The sequence below is a fragment of the Phyllobates terribilis genome, unplaced genomic scaffold, assembly GCF_046119375.1.
Source record: "Phyllobates terribilis strain yellow unplaced genomic scaffold, ASM4611937v1 Scaffold_4__5_contigs__length_816908805, whole genome shotgun sequence".
Classification (NCBI taxonomy): Eukaryota; Metazoa; Chordata; class Amphibia; order Anura; family Dendrobatidae; genus Phyllobates; species Phyllobates terribilis.
Window position 1 is genome coordinate 726,765,921 of NW_027362764.1, and position 17,779 is coordinate 726,783,699.

At 40.6% G+C, this 17,779-nt stretch overlaps 1 protein-coding gene across 2 annotated transcripts in view; it reads left to right on the plus strand.

Moving 5' to 3' along the window:
• PKHD1L1 (PKHD1 like 1) overlaps positions 1-17,779 on the plus strand; it is a 378,989-nt gene that overhangs the window by 46,312 nt on the left and 314,898 nt on the right. For both annotated transcript variants that reach the window (XM_073679777.1, XM_073679778.1), the window contains exons 3-9: positions 2,470-2,550; positions 7,517-7,661; positions 11,184-11,292; positions 13,231-13,288; positions 14,217-14,310; positions 16,576-16,629; positions 16,805-16,878. In XM_073679777.1, coding sequence (XP_073535878.1) covers positions 2,470-2,550; positions 7,517-7,661; positions 11,184-11,292; positions 13,231-13,288; positions 14,217-14,310; positions 16,576-16,629; positions 16,805-16,878 — 615 coding nt within the window. The remainder of the gene's footprint in view (positions 1-2,469; positions 2,551-7,516; positions 7,662-11,183; positions 11,293-13,230; positions 13,289-14,216; positions 14,311-16,575; positions 16,630-16,804; positions 16,879-17,779) is intronic.

Here is a 17,779-nt window from a genome sequence, read left to right on the forward strand (position 1 = left end):
ATAAGATCGGTGAAGCGCGGCAAGCTGCCGTTAGTGTGAGTAGTCTAGTGAGGGCCCGAGTAGGCCGAAGGCGAGTGGAGAGTTAGTACATAGGGGGCAGAGGAGCTTAACTAGCTCACCCCGAAGAATTTACCGGACACCGGGTCCGAAGCTTACCGGGATCTCTATGACCCAGTAAGGCATAACCGGAATCCCTGGAGAACTACAAGTCCCAGGATCGCTAAAGTGCTGATACGTAACAGAGCCAGGAGACACATAGGCCCTACCACAGCTCAGGTGCGTGTACTCCAAGAAAGGGCCCTACCACAAGGTCAGCCAGCGCAGGACAGAGACAAAGTTAGGCCTAGATCCAGGCAGGTCAGAAACTTACTACGCAGAGGCAAGAAACAAGAGGCCCGAAACCCGCTCATTGGGGAGGATCCTGACATGCACCCTTCACCCTACAGTGCTCCGGGACGTGCCTGAATTTCCATCAGTAAAAGGTACTGAAGTGACTATCGTGTCTGTCCCTGTTCTTGCTCAGACCCGGCTGGATCTCGTCTGTCCTGCATACCCCGCCATACACTGCCCTGAGGCCCAGCTCCACCTGTGGGGAGCTATACCACCGAGCTGCCTTATCATCGGCCTCAGTGGACTGCGCAGCGCTGGTGATTCTCACCAGAAGCCACAGGTGGCGTCACGAACTCTTTCTAAAAATTAACAAATATCCACCCTTTTAAAGAGAGACCCCAGGGTACGGGCCCGGGAGCCGACCACCGCGACATCCTTAAGGCTAAAGGCCCGAGTAACCGAGTAATCCCCATCCCCTGGGCGAGTCACAAATGATCTGTTAAGATCTATGGGCCGGACACTGATCTCCATGAGAATCTGCCTCCAGAGCTTATTTTATATGAAAAGGAACGCTACCAGTATGAGACAAGTAATGACTGACAGTCTGCTGACCTGATTTACATGATAACGCCACATTTCATCTAAAATAATCTCTAGAGGTAGATTCTCATGGAGATCTATATCCGGCCTGTAGATCTTAACAGCTCATTTACATATTAAGAAAAACGTGGATTTCTCTGGAATTAGACATCGGATCACAGATATCAAGGTGTCATTTTATTCAGCTTCCTATGATCTACCTGCCCATATAGATGGTTTAGGAGGGTTGAGCCTACTGACAGGTTCTCTTTAAGTAGAGATGCATTGCAAAGAGGGATAATATGCATGATACTGACTATGAGAAATGTCAAAGATACATCCATGCCTTTTTCTTTGAATTGGCATGGGGGTTTCAGAGGTCAGGCTTCTATCAATCATAATCTTATGGAAAACAGGGGTATTCTCACTTTATACATTGATGGGATATTCCATAAATGCCTAATAACTTAGGGTTCCAACTCTGGGAGCCATGCCAATCTCCAGGTCCCTTGACCTGCCTAGTGAGGCTACTGGCGGCCTCCAAATCCAGGTGGACAAATAATGTGAAAGAGACTGTCCATGTGTACAACTTTTTCTATCCAATGCTGTGAGAGTCAAGCAAGCCCCCGGCCACTGTCTCTAGCAAGATTGGGTTTAGAGGACTCTAACTTGAGATAAATGTGGTTTCGTAAGTAGGTAACTTTATCTAAATGTCTAAGGTGGTAATGCCCACCTAAGTTTTTTTTTATTTATTTTAAAGAAGCTTACAACACTGGACCTGTTATCTGACTATGCTGCCCTATGTACCACCTCTCCCGGGGAAAGGCATTAAGGCTGCGTTCACACACAGTTGTCATGCTGCGACTTTTAACCCCTACAGCCCTGTGACGCTGTTTTCTTTTTACTGTTTTCCTGCACTGAATATTGTAGGTAAACAGTTGTTTCACCTACAAAACCGGGCAGCCATTATGATCGGCCGTGCAATCTTGCAGGTGAAACAGCTGTTTTCCTCCAAGATTAAGTGATTTCGCAAGGGAAACAGTGGAAAGACCAAAGTGGCACAAGGATGTTGAGGTTAAAAGTTCCTGCATGACTGCTGTGTGTGAATGCAGCCTTATACAGCAGTATCATATCTGTGATTCTTCTGGTCTTTAACTGCCAAATGGCCAGCACATTTTTGGTGCCATTTTGACTTGTAGGTATAAGAACCTGTATCTGTAAATGCTACATGTGAATGGGGCAGCATATTCAGCTTTATGAACCACTTTAGGGGCAGCCTCTGATCGCATGGATGGATGCATTCGCCTGAGCCCTGCGTAGGAAATGTGGGAAGATTTTCTTGCATCCTTGCATCTTGCATCGTTGACCTTTCTATAACACTTCGCGGTGAATTCCTGCGGAGTCACATTTAATCTAAATTCCAAAAATAAACAATGAACAGAAAATGTAAAATTCTCTCCCGATCAAACAGAAAGATAAAAAAAAAACCTGTAAAACAAGTCCAGCCTGTTTTTTTTTCCCACACTAAACCCATTTCCTTATCATTGATTTTCTTCGCAGGTGGACAAGTCATCGTCTCGCAGATTATGCCAAATTATGGCAGCATTAACGGAGCAACAAGAATTACCATCAAAGGAAACGGTGAGTACATTACACCAATTACACTGACCAAAATGAGAACATTTAAAAGGTTTTTTGACTGAAGCGTTTTGAGACCCGGTAATAAGTGGTGGTGGTCTGGTTGCTTTGTCAACCAGGGGCATTGCTCGTCCAAAAACTGCCACTCAGCTCTCATCTCTTGTTGCATGAAAAGAAGAGATCAATCAATCTACAGGGGAAAAAATGCATTTATTTTCCCATGATCCATACAGGACATTTCCCACAATGGATTTGGAAGTATATTATTATATACTTGTCATAGGTACAAGATAAGCCACTTTCATGGTCTCTGCGGTGGTGAGGAAAGTGGGTGCACAGCTATCTCAAGTGGGTAAGGACGTTTTGTCTCACTAGTACACAACCCCCAATTTGAGGACAGATTATTGCTGAGCCATTGCTAGTCTTTCCTTCACCACAAGTTCAGTTTTCTGCCATGGCCCTCAATCACTGGCCAAGACAAAGTGGCATGTTGGTGATGACCTTCCAAACTCCAACTCCGAGGACACATGACCCGGTTTGAGGACAGATTATTGCTGAGCCATTGCAAATATTTTCTTCACCGCAAGTTCAGTTTATGTCATGATCCTCAATCACTGGCCAAGACAAAGTGGCATGTTAGTGACCTACCAAGCCCCAGCTCCAAGGACACATGACCCGGGTGATTTTCTCTAGTTAGCACTGAATCTGTGCATGCACTGGAATGGGGGAGACTGGGCAGAAGGGTTATTTGTAGATTTGCCAATGAAAAATCTATAACAATGCCCTCATCTCACTTATTTGTGATATACCATAGGTGTTTTGGCCTAGAGGTGAGTGCTACTACTAGCTGTTCCTCAAGACTTGATGTTGGAAATGGGCATGCAGGCAACTGAGGAAAAGACAGAATTGCTTGGAAGTGGACAACTAAAACAAACCACATTGGATGAAAGTCAACTTAAGTTGGCTATTTCAGCTGTACAGCCAACCATCTAATGTGTATGGGATACATCTGACTATCCCTTGAAATGGGAGTTGAAATTTCAATTCCCAATCCTTTTGTTTTTAAGGGGAGACATGACTTAAGAGTATGGCAGCTGCTTACTTCCCTCTGCCCATTGAAAACATAAGAATGCTCGGCTAAACTGAGCATTCATGTGTATGTTGGGAGCGAAAAAAAATGGCACAGATCAAGATGGCATTTTCATTTTGTAAGAGGTTTTCGTTGCACATTGTATATTCCTGCAAACATAGTTATTTAATAGACATTCTGGACAGGGCGTTCTGTTCCGTTCATGGGAAAATAGATGTATGTATTTCATCTCAGTACATTGATCTCTTCTTTCCAGGCTCAATATGGAAGCTGAGATAAGCCCTAGTTGGCAGATAGTGAAAGTACGTAGCACTTTCGTTAGCACAGGAAGCCCTCCTCCCATTGCAGCCCTTTAAAGAAGACTCACTCCTGATAAGAACTAATAGTTACTATCACATAAGCAACGATCAAAGAAAATTTCCATGGAATGTTCCTTCTAGTTTCTACCATTCTATGTGAGCATACAATTTGCTGACTTATCTACAAGTGTAGTTTACCGTATACTTGAATTCGCTCCGAGGGAATAGTGAAAAGCCACAGCAAATCAGTAGACACTGATTGGCTGCAGCAGTCATGGGACATGACAATTTCATGTGACTGACAGGAGACACAGTGGTGACATCACTGGAACGGAGCCGGGTCGGGAGATGAATATATGTTTTTTTTCCCGATTATATATCATATAAGTGTTGCTCCAATTTTATCAAACATTAGAGATGATACATATATACACACAATAAATATTTTGTTGAAATACACAGCTACACAATAAAAATAGAACTTTAAAAGTTAATAATAAAAACAAGGAACAATGATAGCAAGGGGAGGCCAATGAGCGACACAAAATAATGAACATAAGATTACAATACCAAGGGTCGCCACCAGCGGAATACTACCAAGAAGTAATGATAAAAGGTATGTATAGGCACATTCAGTATATATATCCACAAAGTTAATTAAAATGCAATCCTGCAAGTTAGCGATGTAGAGATTTGGTGCAATGTAATGCACAAAAACTAAAATCAATAGTGAAAAAAATAAAGATTCATCATATTCAGACCTACCCAAGATAATAATAATAGATTGTGTCACCACATCGGCTTCCACCTCAGACCCTGACACGCGTTTCGACACTACTCATTTTTTTTATTTTATCCGGAGCATTTTAGCAGATAATAAATGGTCGCCCAGTGCTGAACAGCTGCATTAAACGCAATAATAACTCAGTAGACAGTAAGCAGCCTTTATTGACTGCTCCAGGTAGTCAGCATGCTATTTTTTAAATGGCCACTGTCATTTCAGCAAACTTTGAATACATGAATAATACAAACAAATATAAAAAAAAAAATTACTACATCTTTTCAGAATAATATGCTTCTTTCTACACTTATGACCACTTCTTCCCCACCTCCTAATGACTTGTCTTGAACTGCTAATTCACTGAGGGATCATATTACAGCTACCTACTAAAGTCAATGTAGCAGTAAGTGGATGAGTAAGAAGAAGCAGTGGGAGAGCGGCACATAGGTGATGCTGCTACTTTATAGTAAGTGATTTACTTTACCCCAGAGCTGGATTCACACCTACACTGCTCAGTACTGCTGTATAATTTCCTCCACGGGGCTACTACTTCTAAACATGTACTGCATACAGACAAGATAGCAGGAATCCCTTGGTGTCTGTGTGTACTGTGTATAGGAGACATCATAGCAGCTACTCTTCACCCACCAGCTCTGAGACAACTGGTAATTAAAGATAGAGCCTGCAAAGGGGGAAATTGGTAAAAAATGCAGGATACAAATATTATAATGGCCAGAAATAGTGATCTTCCTCATGTATACACATAGGACAATTTATTTTGAAAAGTCACTTGAAACTATATGTACTCTTTAAATTTCTATATATGCAGGGGATTTGGAGCTGTGTATCAGAAAAAAAGAGCTTCAAACTCCATAAAGATACTATTTCCCTTAGAATAAAGATAACCTCACAATGTGAACTTCACATGTTTTTGGCTGCATGCTTTCATCAATCATTGAATCCTATTCTTTTCTAAGCATCAGTCTTCATTAGTACTAACATGATCCATTTTTTCTATCATGAACAATGGGAAATGGAATAAAAACAGGTGGAAACTGATGCAATCAGATGGTTCTGTTCACACTAGCGTTATTCACTTTCCATCAGGGGATATCCTATTTATTACACTAGGGTCACGCCACTGTATTTTCTCTAATCTGAGAGAATTGGCCGATTATGCTAACAACATTCTGTTAAACTGATCAGAGCGTAATCATACTGTGATCTGATTTTCTTGAATAAAGAAAAGATGGAAAAAAAAAATTCTTCATCTTCTCTATTCTGTCTGTCCATGAAAATCAGACCACATGTCATCTGAGTGCAGTCCGATTTTTCCACGGACTCATTGACTTGCATGGCTGAGTGTGATACGAATATCAAATGCAACTCGGATATGCTGCAATTTTTTTCTCGGACAGACTCGGTCCGAGGACAAAATCAGACATGTGCACGCCCCCATAGAATAACTGGTCCGAGTGCGATCTGATGTTTTGTCAGATCGTACTCGGAATAAAAATACGGTCCAACTGCCGGTTCTCACGCAGCGCAGTAAAGTTCTCACACTGCGAGAGGTGATGTCATGAAGGTTACCGCAGTTCAGCAGCTGTGACTTGCGGTAACCTTACTGATGTCACTGCTCGTCACAGCAGCCGAGTTCTCGTGCTGCGCAGCATGAGAATTCTCAGTGGCTGCTGCTCTAGTCTATGCATCTGCATTCTCTGAATGGGGCTCCATAGAGTGGATGAAGAAGACGGGGATCTTTGTGGGACCTCCATTTAATGGATTATGGTGGACAGGTGCAGATTACTTTTTTTTGTTAATAAATGGGTAAAAGAGAGTAATTATCAGGAAGTGCTTTTTACAATTAAAGGACTTTTCTGTGTGTGTGTTGATTTCTTTGACAACAGGGTTATTAATGGGGGTATCTGACAGATGCCTTTCCATTACCAACCCCTGGGCTTGATGTCAGCGGACATTACACAGCTGACATTCAACCCCAAAACCATTACCCCAATTGCTACCGCACTAGGGCAATTGGAAAGTTCAGAGGATAAGCGCCAGAATTAGCGCATTTAATGGATGCACCATTTCTGGGGTGGTTGAGGCCTGCTCTTATTAGGCTTGAAAAGGGCCAATATCCATGGTCCCTCCCAGTCTATTAATATCAGCCTGCAGCTGTCTGCTTAGCCTTTACTGGTTATTAAAAAGAGGGGAGACTTCACGTCATTTTTTTTAGATCCTCCTTTTTAATAACCAGTAAAGGCTAAGCAGTCAGCTGTGAGTTGATATTAATAGGCTGGGAAGCTCCAGATTTATTTGCCCCTTCCCAAACTACTAAGATCAGCTCACAGGTGTCTGCTTTCCTTTAGCAGGTTATTATTAAATACTAAAATAAGGTGGACGCCATTCCATTTCTTTTTATTTTTTATTCATTTTTTAGTTAAAGATGAGTACAGAAAACTACACACACGTAGTATTGATTATATATCTCACTTACATCTATCTATCTATCTATCTATCTAATCTATCTATCTATCTATATCTGTATATAAGATTGCTTTATTAGTTTGAAAACTAGCTGTCAAATGACATAGAGGATGACAGTATGTAAAAGGTAATGTTAAAAACGCATTGCATGCGCATGTGATATGGAGGTCATACGGATGCTAGTTGAGAAAAATTGCATTGTACTCGCATGACACTCATCCTACTTTTCTGGATCAACATAGGACCGATTAATTTACGCAGATGAGAGTGAGCCTTAACATTGAGGCAGTCTTATCTTTTTCCTCTCTTCAGGTTTTGCAGACGCCAATCAATTCAATTATGGAGATGGAAACAACAATCTGGGAAACAGCGTCCAGCTTGTTTCATCGACCCTTTCAATCCCATGTGATGTAGAGAAAGATGCCAGTCACTCCACACAGATCACCTGCTACACCAGGTACGTGCCCTCCGACCTGCACCTAGAACCTGCATTTACTGGATGCACATCAGATTGTTAGTGAATATATCCACTACTTTCACTACTTGCTTGGCAGCATCCAAATTGGCTTGTGCCTGTGCCTAGAATTAGTGGAGATAGGATGGGGGTAACCTTTGGCTTTCTTTAGGTTTCTTTAGTGGTACTGTCACCCAGTCGTGTAACTTGAAGTTCAAGAACGTAAACTCCAACAGAGCTACTCAACTATCACTGGCCTTTAAAACCTTCATGACCTGACAATTTTCCATTTGTACTTGTTCATTTTTTCAATACCCTCTTCTAAAAGCCATGAGAGCTAGATTTTTTGTGGGATGAGTAAGGCTACGTTCACATGTTCAGTATTTTGTCAGTATTATACATCAGTATTTGTAAGCCAAAACCAGGAGTGGTTGAAAAATGCAGAAGTGGTGACGTGTTTCTATTATACTTTTCCTCTGATTGTTCCATTTCTTACAAATACTGAGGTAAAAAACCTCACCAAATACCGAATGTGTGAATGTGGCCTTATAGTTTTGAATGACATCAATCAATTTGCCATATGCAGTGGGTACGGAAAGTATTCAGACCCCTTTAAATTTTTCACTCTTTGTTTCATTGCAGCCATTTGGTAAATTCTAAAAAGTTCATTGTTTTCTCATTAAAGTACACTCTGCACTCCATCTTGACTGAAAAAAACAGAAATGTAGAAATTTTTGCAAATTTATTAAAATATCACATGGTCATAAGTATTCAGACCCTTTGCTCAGACACTCATATTTAAGTCACATACTGTCCATTTCCTTGTGATCCTCCTTGAGATGGTTCTACTCCTTCATTGGAGTCCAGCTGTGTTTAATTAAACTGATAGGACTTGATTTGGAAAGGCACACACCTGTCTATATAAGACCTCACAGCTCACAATGCATGTCAGACCAAATGAGAATCATGAGCTCAAAGGAACTGCCCAAGGAGCTCAGAGAAAGAATTGTGGCAAGGCACAGATCTGGCCAAGGTTACAAAAGAATGTCTGCATTACTCAAGGTTCCTAAGAGCACAGTGGCCTCCATAATCCTTAAATGGAAGAAGTTTGGGACCATGAGAGGTCTTCCTAGACCTGGCCGTCCAATCAAACAGAGCAATCATGGGAGAAGAGCCTTGGTGAAAGAGGTAAAGAAGAACCCCAAGATCACTGTGGCTGACCTCCAGAGATGCAGTAGGGAGATGGGAGAAAGTTCCACAAAGTCAACTATCACTGCAGCCCTCCACCAGTCGGGCCTTTATGGCAGAGTGGCCCGACGGAACCCTCTCCTCAGTGCAAGACATATGAAAGCCCGCTTAGAGTTTGCTGAAAAACACATGAAGGACTCCCAGACTATGAGTAATATGATTCTCTGGTCTGATGAGACGAAGATAGAACTTTTTGGTGATAATTCTAAGCGGTATATGTGGAGAAAACCAGGCACTGCTCATCACCTGCCCAATACAATCCCAACAGTGAAACATGGTGGTGGCAGCATCGTGCTATGGGGGTGTTTTTCAGCTGCAGGGACAGGACAACTGGTTGCAATTGAAGGAAACATGAATGCGGCCAAGTACAGAAATATCCTGGATGAAAATCTCTTCCAGAGTGCTCTGGACCTCAGACTTGGCTGAAGGTTCACCTTCCAACAAGACAATGACCCTAAGCACACAGCTAAAATAACAAAGGAGTGGCTTCAGAACAACTCTGTGACCATTCTTGACTGGCCCAGTCAGAGCCCTGACCTAAGCCCAATTGAGCATCTCTGGAGAGACCTGAAAATGGCTGTCCACCAACGTTCACCATCCAACCTGACAGAACTGTAGAGGATCTGCAAGGAAGAATGGCAGAAGATCCTCAAATCCAGGTGTGAAAAACTTGTATCATTCCCAAGAAGACTACATTTCTGTTTTTTTTTCAGTCAAGATGTGGTGCAGAGTGTACTTTAATGAGAAAAAAAATTTACTTTTCAGAATTTACCAAATGGCTGCAATGAAAGAAAGAGTGAAACATTTAAAGGGGTCTCAATACTTTCCGTACTCACTGTAATGTACTAGAAAATGGGAAATGCTGTCAAAATGACCAGGCAAAAGGATTCTCCAGGTCAGTACAATTATGATGATACCAAATTTCTAAAGTTTTTTTTGTTAATTTCCTATTTGATTAGTAAAAACAAATATCCAGAAATTTGTAAAAAAAAATTAAATATATTGTTTTGTGTCGCAATTTTTTGAGGCCCCTAACTTTTTTTCTGTTTATGGAACTATATGAGGGCTTGTTATTTGTGTGGTGAGCTGACTTATGTATTGGTACCGTTTTGGGGCACATATGATGTTTTGATTGCTTTTTATTTTATTTTTTGAGGGAGGCTCAATGACAGAAAAATGGCAACTCTGGCATTTTGATTTTTTTTTTTTAGCTTTACGACATATAAATTTATATTTTTATATATCAGACTTTTATGGATGCAGTGATACCAAATATGTTTATTTCTGTATTTCTTCATTTTTAAAACTGGGAAAAATGGGGGTGATTTGATTTTTTCGATTTTTTTTTATATGTTTTTAAAAACTGTTTTTTTTACTTTATTATTTTGTCCCCTTGGCGGACTTGAACTTGCGTTCATTTTGCAATATATAAAGAAACTTATGGTTTCCTATAAATGACCTCCCTTTGGGCTTTCAGCAGGCTCTCGGCTGCCTTGGTAACCAAGTGGCACCCCACAACAGCATCATAAGGGGACGATGGCTGCACTAAATGGGCAAAGACTGACAGCGGCATTCAAGGGGTTAACAGAAGTGATAGGAGCCAGCTCCAGTCACTGCTGTTAGAAACGAATGCTGTCTGTTTACCACAGCCAACATTGGCCATGTGTGAAGCAGGCTCAGGTTTAGCATCTTTGATGAAAATGCGAATACATTGTGATGTAGGAAGCATTTTCTGGTAGGTCTTTTTTAATTTTTATGTACAAGGTCGAGATTAGAAAAAAAAATGAAAAATTATAAATTAAAGGGAGCCTGTCATCTCCCAAAAAACTATATACCTGCAGATATTGAGTTAATCTGCAGGTATATAAAGTTATAAGACTTCTCCTGGAAGTGCAGCTACCAGGAGAAAATGAATTTATTTCCTCCAAGGCCACCGGCTTTCAGTCATGGAGGTGTGCATGGAGCCGCTACAGTCACCGTTCACTGCACCGAACACTACACTGTGAGCAGCCGCTGTAAACACGCCCCAACAGTTTGATTGACAGCTCGATCTGCACAGAGTGGTGACTGTAGCCTCTCCGTGCATGCCTTCATGATGAAAAGTCAGCTGCACCCAGTGAAGAAATAAGTTGATTTTCTCACAGTAGCCGCACTTTCAGTGAGGTGGCCAGGTGGCGTTGTAACACAATCTACTTGCAGATTAACACTAAATCTGCAGGTAAATGGTGTTTTCTGAGGTGGCAAATTCTCTTTAAACACTATTTTCCTGTGTTGCAGGCCAATGCCGGCAGATAGTTACATGGTGAGAGTGAGTGTTGATAGTGTTCCTGTGGACACCAGTAACATCTGTGGTGGAAACTTTCAGGTCTGGTGGTGTATGTTCCAGGTATGTAAGCACAATTTTTTACTAATATTTTTACTTGCCTACTATCCCAGAATGTTTGTAAAGTTCCCAGTATAAGGGGAGTCCTCCCAGAATCCGAGAAGGTCAGCAAATCTCCTAGGTCCCATTCATCATGCTTAAAACCTACCAGATACCAGATTTTCTGAGAAGTTTCTTCATTCAGATAGGAGGGGAATGGGACATGGAAAGGCATGGGAATGTGAGAGGTGTGTTTCTAAAAGGATGGCCGAAATTTACTATTGGCGCACTTTGCGTGCCGTAAATGGTGGTGGTATCATTGGCGAAAGCAGAAGGTACTGGTGTGTCCTTATTTTCTGATTATAGGGAAGGCCCAGGGTTTAGCTCTCTTGAGGGTCTCCATTACGAACTTTACTTGTTAAGGTCAGTACTTCCAATCATGTTATATTCCCATTTAGAATGGGAAAACTGGCTGTCTAGTAGGTTCAAGAGACCCAGTCATAAGAATTAACTTGTAGGCTATGAAGCAATGATGCCAAATTCTGAAATGGCAAAAGGGCCAGGTATGTATGGAAATAACCCAACAGTTTTTAGGAATGTTGCATGCAGCCACTATTGATATGAGTAGTGCATACATTCATCACCGACGACATCCCCCTCTGTGAAGAAAAATGTGTTTCCTATAATCCTATAATGGATGTGCGGAGATCCATTTCATCCTGAAAGAGGTAATGAGTTGGCAGTGCATGGTTGTGGCTCCCTTAGGATTTCCTATCTTAGTTTTATTTCTTCCATAAAATAGAGCAGAGGGAGCCATACGCCTCCCCTGTTTCTGGCTACAGTAGGTGGTCACGAATGGTCCAAGTTGACCAACACCTTTAATTGGGTCTACCAGCATTTTCTCTTTGTAGCAGCTAATGGAGGATGTCCATGCCATAAATCTGTGGGCAAGATGGCTAAGCAAGTTACTTTTTTAGGGCAGTGGTAGATTACACAGAATATGTGGGTGGTTTTCCATTTTATATATTTGCCCAAAGTAGATATTTCACGCCACATGTTTTTTCTCCAGTGAGACTGATTGGAAATGACATCTCCAGATTTGGGCCAATATTCTGAAACTGCTGATGTTATAATCCAGGTCTTAGTCTAACTATGCCCAGATCTAAATATAGTATTAGTAAAAGTATTCTTCGACCTACGTCCTATAGTAGACATTGGTAATGTTTTGTCTACTTGTCTGTTTTGACAAGTTGGAGACATCCAGTCTGGTCTGAACTATTGTGTAATAGAAGACAAGAACGAATGTTTTCATAGACAACAATACCCGGCTCTTCACTGTCACTGAACATCAGGTGTTATAATGCGATTCTAGCCAACTTAAAAGGAATCTGTCAATAGGATCAACCGTCCCAAGCCATCAATATGGGCATATAGGTCATAGGAAGCTGAATATAATGATACCTTGGTATCTGTGATCTAATGTCTTATTCCAGAGAAATCCACATTTTTCTTAATATGTAAATGATCTGTTAAGATCTATGGGCCGGACATAGATCTACAGAGAGTCAGCCTCCAGGGCTTATTATAAATGAAAGGAGACATTACCAGTGTGATGTGTAATGGCTGACAATCTGCTCTCCTGATCTACATGTCTCACAATGGTAACGCCCTCTTTCTTTTAAAATAAATTCTGTAGGCAGATTCTCAGGGAGATCTATGTCCGGCCCATAGATCTTAACAGCTCATTTACATATTAAGAAAAATGTGGATTTCTCTGGAATAAGACATCAAATCGCAGATATCAATGTATCATTTTATTCAACTTCCTATGACCTGCGTGACCATATAGATGACTTGGAAGGGTTGATCTTACTAACAGATTCCCTTTAAGCTGTGTTTTTCTGTTTTAAAAGGTTAAAGAGAGGTAATAATGATTTATATTTATCCAACTTCTCTTTTCAGCCACATATATACTACACTCCAGTGATTAATAGTATAGCGCCTGTTTCTGGATCTCCAGGTATTTTAAACTTTAAAATTTATTTTTACATTTTTTTTTTATAATTATTGAACCATTCCTGGTTTTGGATAATTAATTGATCAACTTTATTAAAACTGCAATTCAGCTTCCACTCTTTGCCTGCTACTTTTTAGAGAAATCTATTCATCAAAGGGAGCAGTCAGACGGCCGTCTAAATCAGACGTACTGGCTGGCGGCTCTCCTGACCTGAAGGTGACAGCTTCATGTGTTTCTATGCAGCTGTCATGCTCGGGTCGGGAGAGCCACCAGCCAGCCCCTGCGTTCCGATCTCGGTCCGATTTACACGGCCGTCAGACTGCGCCATAAATTGAATTAGTACATCCATACCTGCAGGATGACGACAATGTCTAATTTTATTCTAGAATTTTTGGTGGAATTCTGACATAAATGGAACCTGTCAACATAAAAAATTTCTGCAGATACATACCATTGTAAAAATGGGCAGGCGTCTAATTTGAAGAGCTGCTGCAGGGAGAAAATTAAGTTATATTCTCCCTGCATCCGCTCGCTTCAAGTCATCGGGGCGCCGCTGGGGCCATGAACAGTCAGTGCTCACTTTACATTGAGTGTGCCATAATCACTGCCACTGCTCCTTGACTGACAGCCTGCTCTGCAGAGTGTGTGCAGCGTGTGTGCAGAGCAGGCCTTATTTTCCCTGCAGCACCCCCACAGGGGAAATGAAGCATTACACAGTTCTCACAGTTTAGGCTAATACATGAGCCTCCTTTACAGGGGACTACTCTCTTCATATACAGAATTTCCTGTGTATAGGGTTTTTGAAAATGGATTCTAAACTAGACAACACTATTAATATAGGATAACATGAGTAACGGTATTGAAAAAATCCGATTACATATGGTGGATTGAGCAGTCTGGGTGTACATTTTATTTATTTATTTTTCTTCAGGTTCTATGATCACAATCACAGGGAAAATCTTCACCGATGTCTATGGCAGCAATACTGCTTTAAGTTCTAATGGAAAAAATGTCAGAGTTCTCAGGTAAGTTATTTACTTAAAGGGGTTGTTCAGTGAAAACAACTTATCAATTATCTGCAGGATAGGTGGTAACTTATTTATCAGGGGGGGGGGGGGGGTGTAACCACTGGAACCTACACCAACCAGCAGGACTATTATCCCTGTTACAAATTTCATTCATTCTCTATGGGGCAGACGGATAAAGCTAAATGGCAGCACTTGGCAGCCCCATACTGTAGAGAATAATTGGAGTAGCAGAAAGTGGTGCGCAGTTTTACTTTATTCTAATGGGGATACTGTAAAAGTGGCCTGTTCTGTCGATCCTTACTGGTCTCAGCGGTCGGACTCCCACCGATCAACAAGTGATCCCCTTTCCTGCGTATAGAGTACAACTTGTTCCACTGAGCGACAGCTTTAATTTTCTGATTTCATCAATTTTTCAAAAATACAATACAGAGTACCTAAACTTTTCGCATTGCAAACATAGGAATTTTTGCAATATATAAAGTAGTTGATGCTTCTTTAGAAGTTGCTTTCAACTGCTGCTCAGCCAAAATCCATACTATGACCACAAAGAGTATAAATAAAACATAGATCTTGGCTGAGAAGCAGTTGAAAGCAGCTTCTAAAGAAGTGCGAACTGGTCATATGAAACAATACTGCAGCATAGTAGGAGAGAAGGAAGCAAAATAGGGTAATGCAGTAGATTATAAAACCACATAACTTGGCAGGAGAATAACTGAATAAAGTATAGTTTAGTAACTCTTTAAGCACTGTTGCTTCTAAATGATCTGGAAATTCTACATTTATACGGTCTCTAGTCAAGCTCAACTCTCAAACTTTTGCAGAACTTCAACTTCTACCATTTCCTGACAACCATTGATGGTCATAGCATGAAGGTAGTTGTAATTTTTGCAAAACTTCTTGTATGGAGCATTGCCTTTAAGAATCTGACTTCATCTTTGGTAGGTCACTTCAAACAAAACCAGTAATTCCTTCCTGTTGTAAAATAGCTACAGGATGAGAAAGGAGATTGTAGGATGGAATCTGAATAACGGAGTGTATAGTATCAAAATGCCAAAATACTTCTATGCTGTGCAATGTATTTATTCTAACGAATTGATGCGATAGCAACACAGCCCTTTCAAAGAGTATCGAAAAGTATCAGTCATGGATTCAAGAACATTTCAAATTTTTTAAATATTCTTCCGGGATTGGAATTTTTTTTCAACAAAAAGACAAAGGGTCCAATTCATTATTGCATTTGGACCAGTTTTTGTTGGTGTGAATACTTCTCTTTTTGCGATTTATTTTTTTTATTGATTTGCGACAAATTCATCAATCGATTTGCGCTTTTTCCAAGTTATCTTTTGGGGTTCCGTTTTCTGATTTTTACATCACTGTGACTTTTCCAGATATTTTAGACAGATTCATAAAATGCAACTTTTTTGAAAAAAAAAAGGCCAGAAAATTTGGCACAACTCTGCTCTAGTCCCTCCTGGAATGAGTTTATGTACGCAAGGTCACATTTTTTGAGACGTTTTTCGAAAACGTGCTATCTTTTTTGCTATAAAAAGTCACAAAAAAGGTTGAAAAAAAAAAGACAATTTTGGGGTGTGTGTAAAATGCATGAATCGCTTATGCTATTTTAATGAATTTGGCGCAAAAAAGTCAGCGAAAAGCTCAAGTCAAAAAAGAATAAAATCCCAAATGATGAATCATAGCCTGAAAAGTTCAACGGTGGTGAAAACGCAGATCTGCAACAAATGTCATGAGATGTTTGAGTCATACTGACTCTTATGGCCTGATTCATTGCATTTCAGCTTTTTTGCCCAGTTTATGTTTTTTACCGCTCCACAGTAACTTTTAGGTACCCGACACACGCACTAATTCACTGTATAAAGAGTACAATCAGAATCAATAAAAGACGTAATCAAAACCCCCCCAAAAAATCTTATCTTTATATGTCGCCAGGTTTTTCCATGTAATCTGAGAACAGAATAAAGTAGGGACAGATATCCTGATTCCAGCGATGTGTCACTTGTTGGGCTGCTTGCTATAGTTAAAAGTGTAGCAAAAAAATTATTAAAAACATAAATAAAGACTATTTTTGACCTTGTCCAAAATTCACGAACCACGTGCGCCATCCTGAATAATTGGGAGCAAAAGCGACACAAAACATAAAAAGAAAAGAGACTTACGATAAATGCAAATGATGAATCAGGCCCTTAGTCTTTACACATTTACATGTAATGGATTGATAATTCTGATTTATGTCACATTTCACAGGGTGTATGCTGGAGGAATGCCGTGTGAACTGCTCGTACCTAACTCCGACACATTGTAAGTCGTGCTTATCGATTCATTTATTTTCACCTATTGATAAATATCCAGTTTTATTCCCCTATTGCATGCGATGTGGACACTAGGGGGCAGTAGTTGCACACCATTTTGCATTTGTCTTCCGCACAGAGGTATTACAGACCATACCATACAATTCTATCATCTCCATTCATAGGTACGGGCTGCAGCTGGACAGTACATCCAGTGACACCGGCTACATGGTCTGCCGCTCTACAGGGACATATGTCGGTAAGCTGAACATCCTCTTATGGGTTTCTGCATTTCAGGATATAATCACTGTGTCCATAGCTCTAATAATGCAAATTTACATATTTCCCAGAGGGGCATTGCAGCTTAAAAGTCTCCTCACTATGACACGCTTAACATGTCACTCTCTGCAAGGAGAAACGTTACACCTTGAATCTAGCTCTAAAACACCGGACCCCAATATATGTGGGAATGGAAGCCTATAGAATATTGATTGTCCCATAGCCAGATGATAGAAGCTTCAAGGGTTCTTAATGGATTATTCCCAACAAATAGAAAAAAAAGTTATAAACCAGCCAAAAGAAAAGTGATAACTTTCTAACCGTGGTTGTCCAATCACTGGAATCACCACCAATCAGGAGAACAGGGGTCTTAAATACCCCATTGGAATGGAGTGATGGCTGAGCATGTGCCCAAGCCCTCCATTTATTCTCTATGAGCTGCCGATTATAGTGCCTTGTGGATAGGTAATGGTTTTCAATGTTGGGAATAACCCTTTAATTCCATTGAATGTTCCTCTAAATTTTTGGAAGTGTTTTTTTTTTATTGCAATCTACATATTTTATAGGCAACATATCTGTGTAGGTTCACATAGACAAAAGTAAATGAGCCCTAGGTCCAATTAAGGTCCAATATCCTGTGATCTTTATTTTAGATCTTTGTTTTTTTAAGATACAGAGCTCCAAATCCCCTGCATTGTCATAAAGCTAAAAAAAAATAAAATTCTGAACCACTGTAGCTGCCACTTACCAAAACTTACTGCAGTGTACAGACAGTATGCAAGGAGCTCCCTCTAGTGGTGGCTACGGGCAGCAATAATGTTAAGTTTTAACCACCAACTGGGACTCAAATGCTGTGGGCTTGTGGATGAAAAATCCACAAG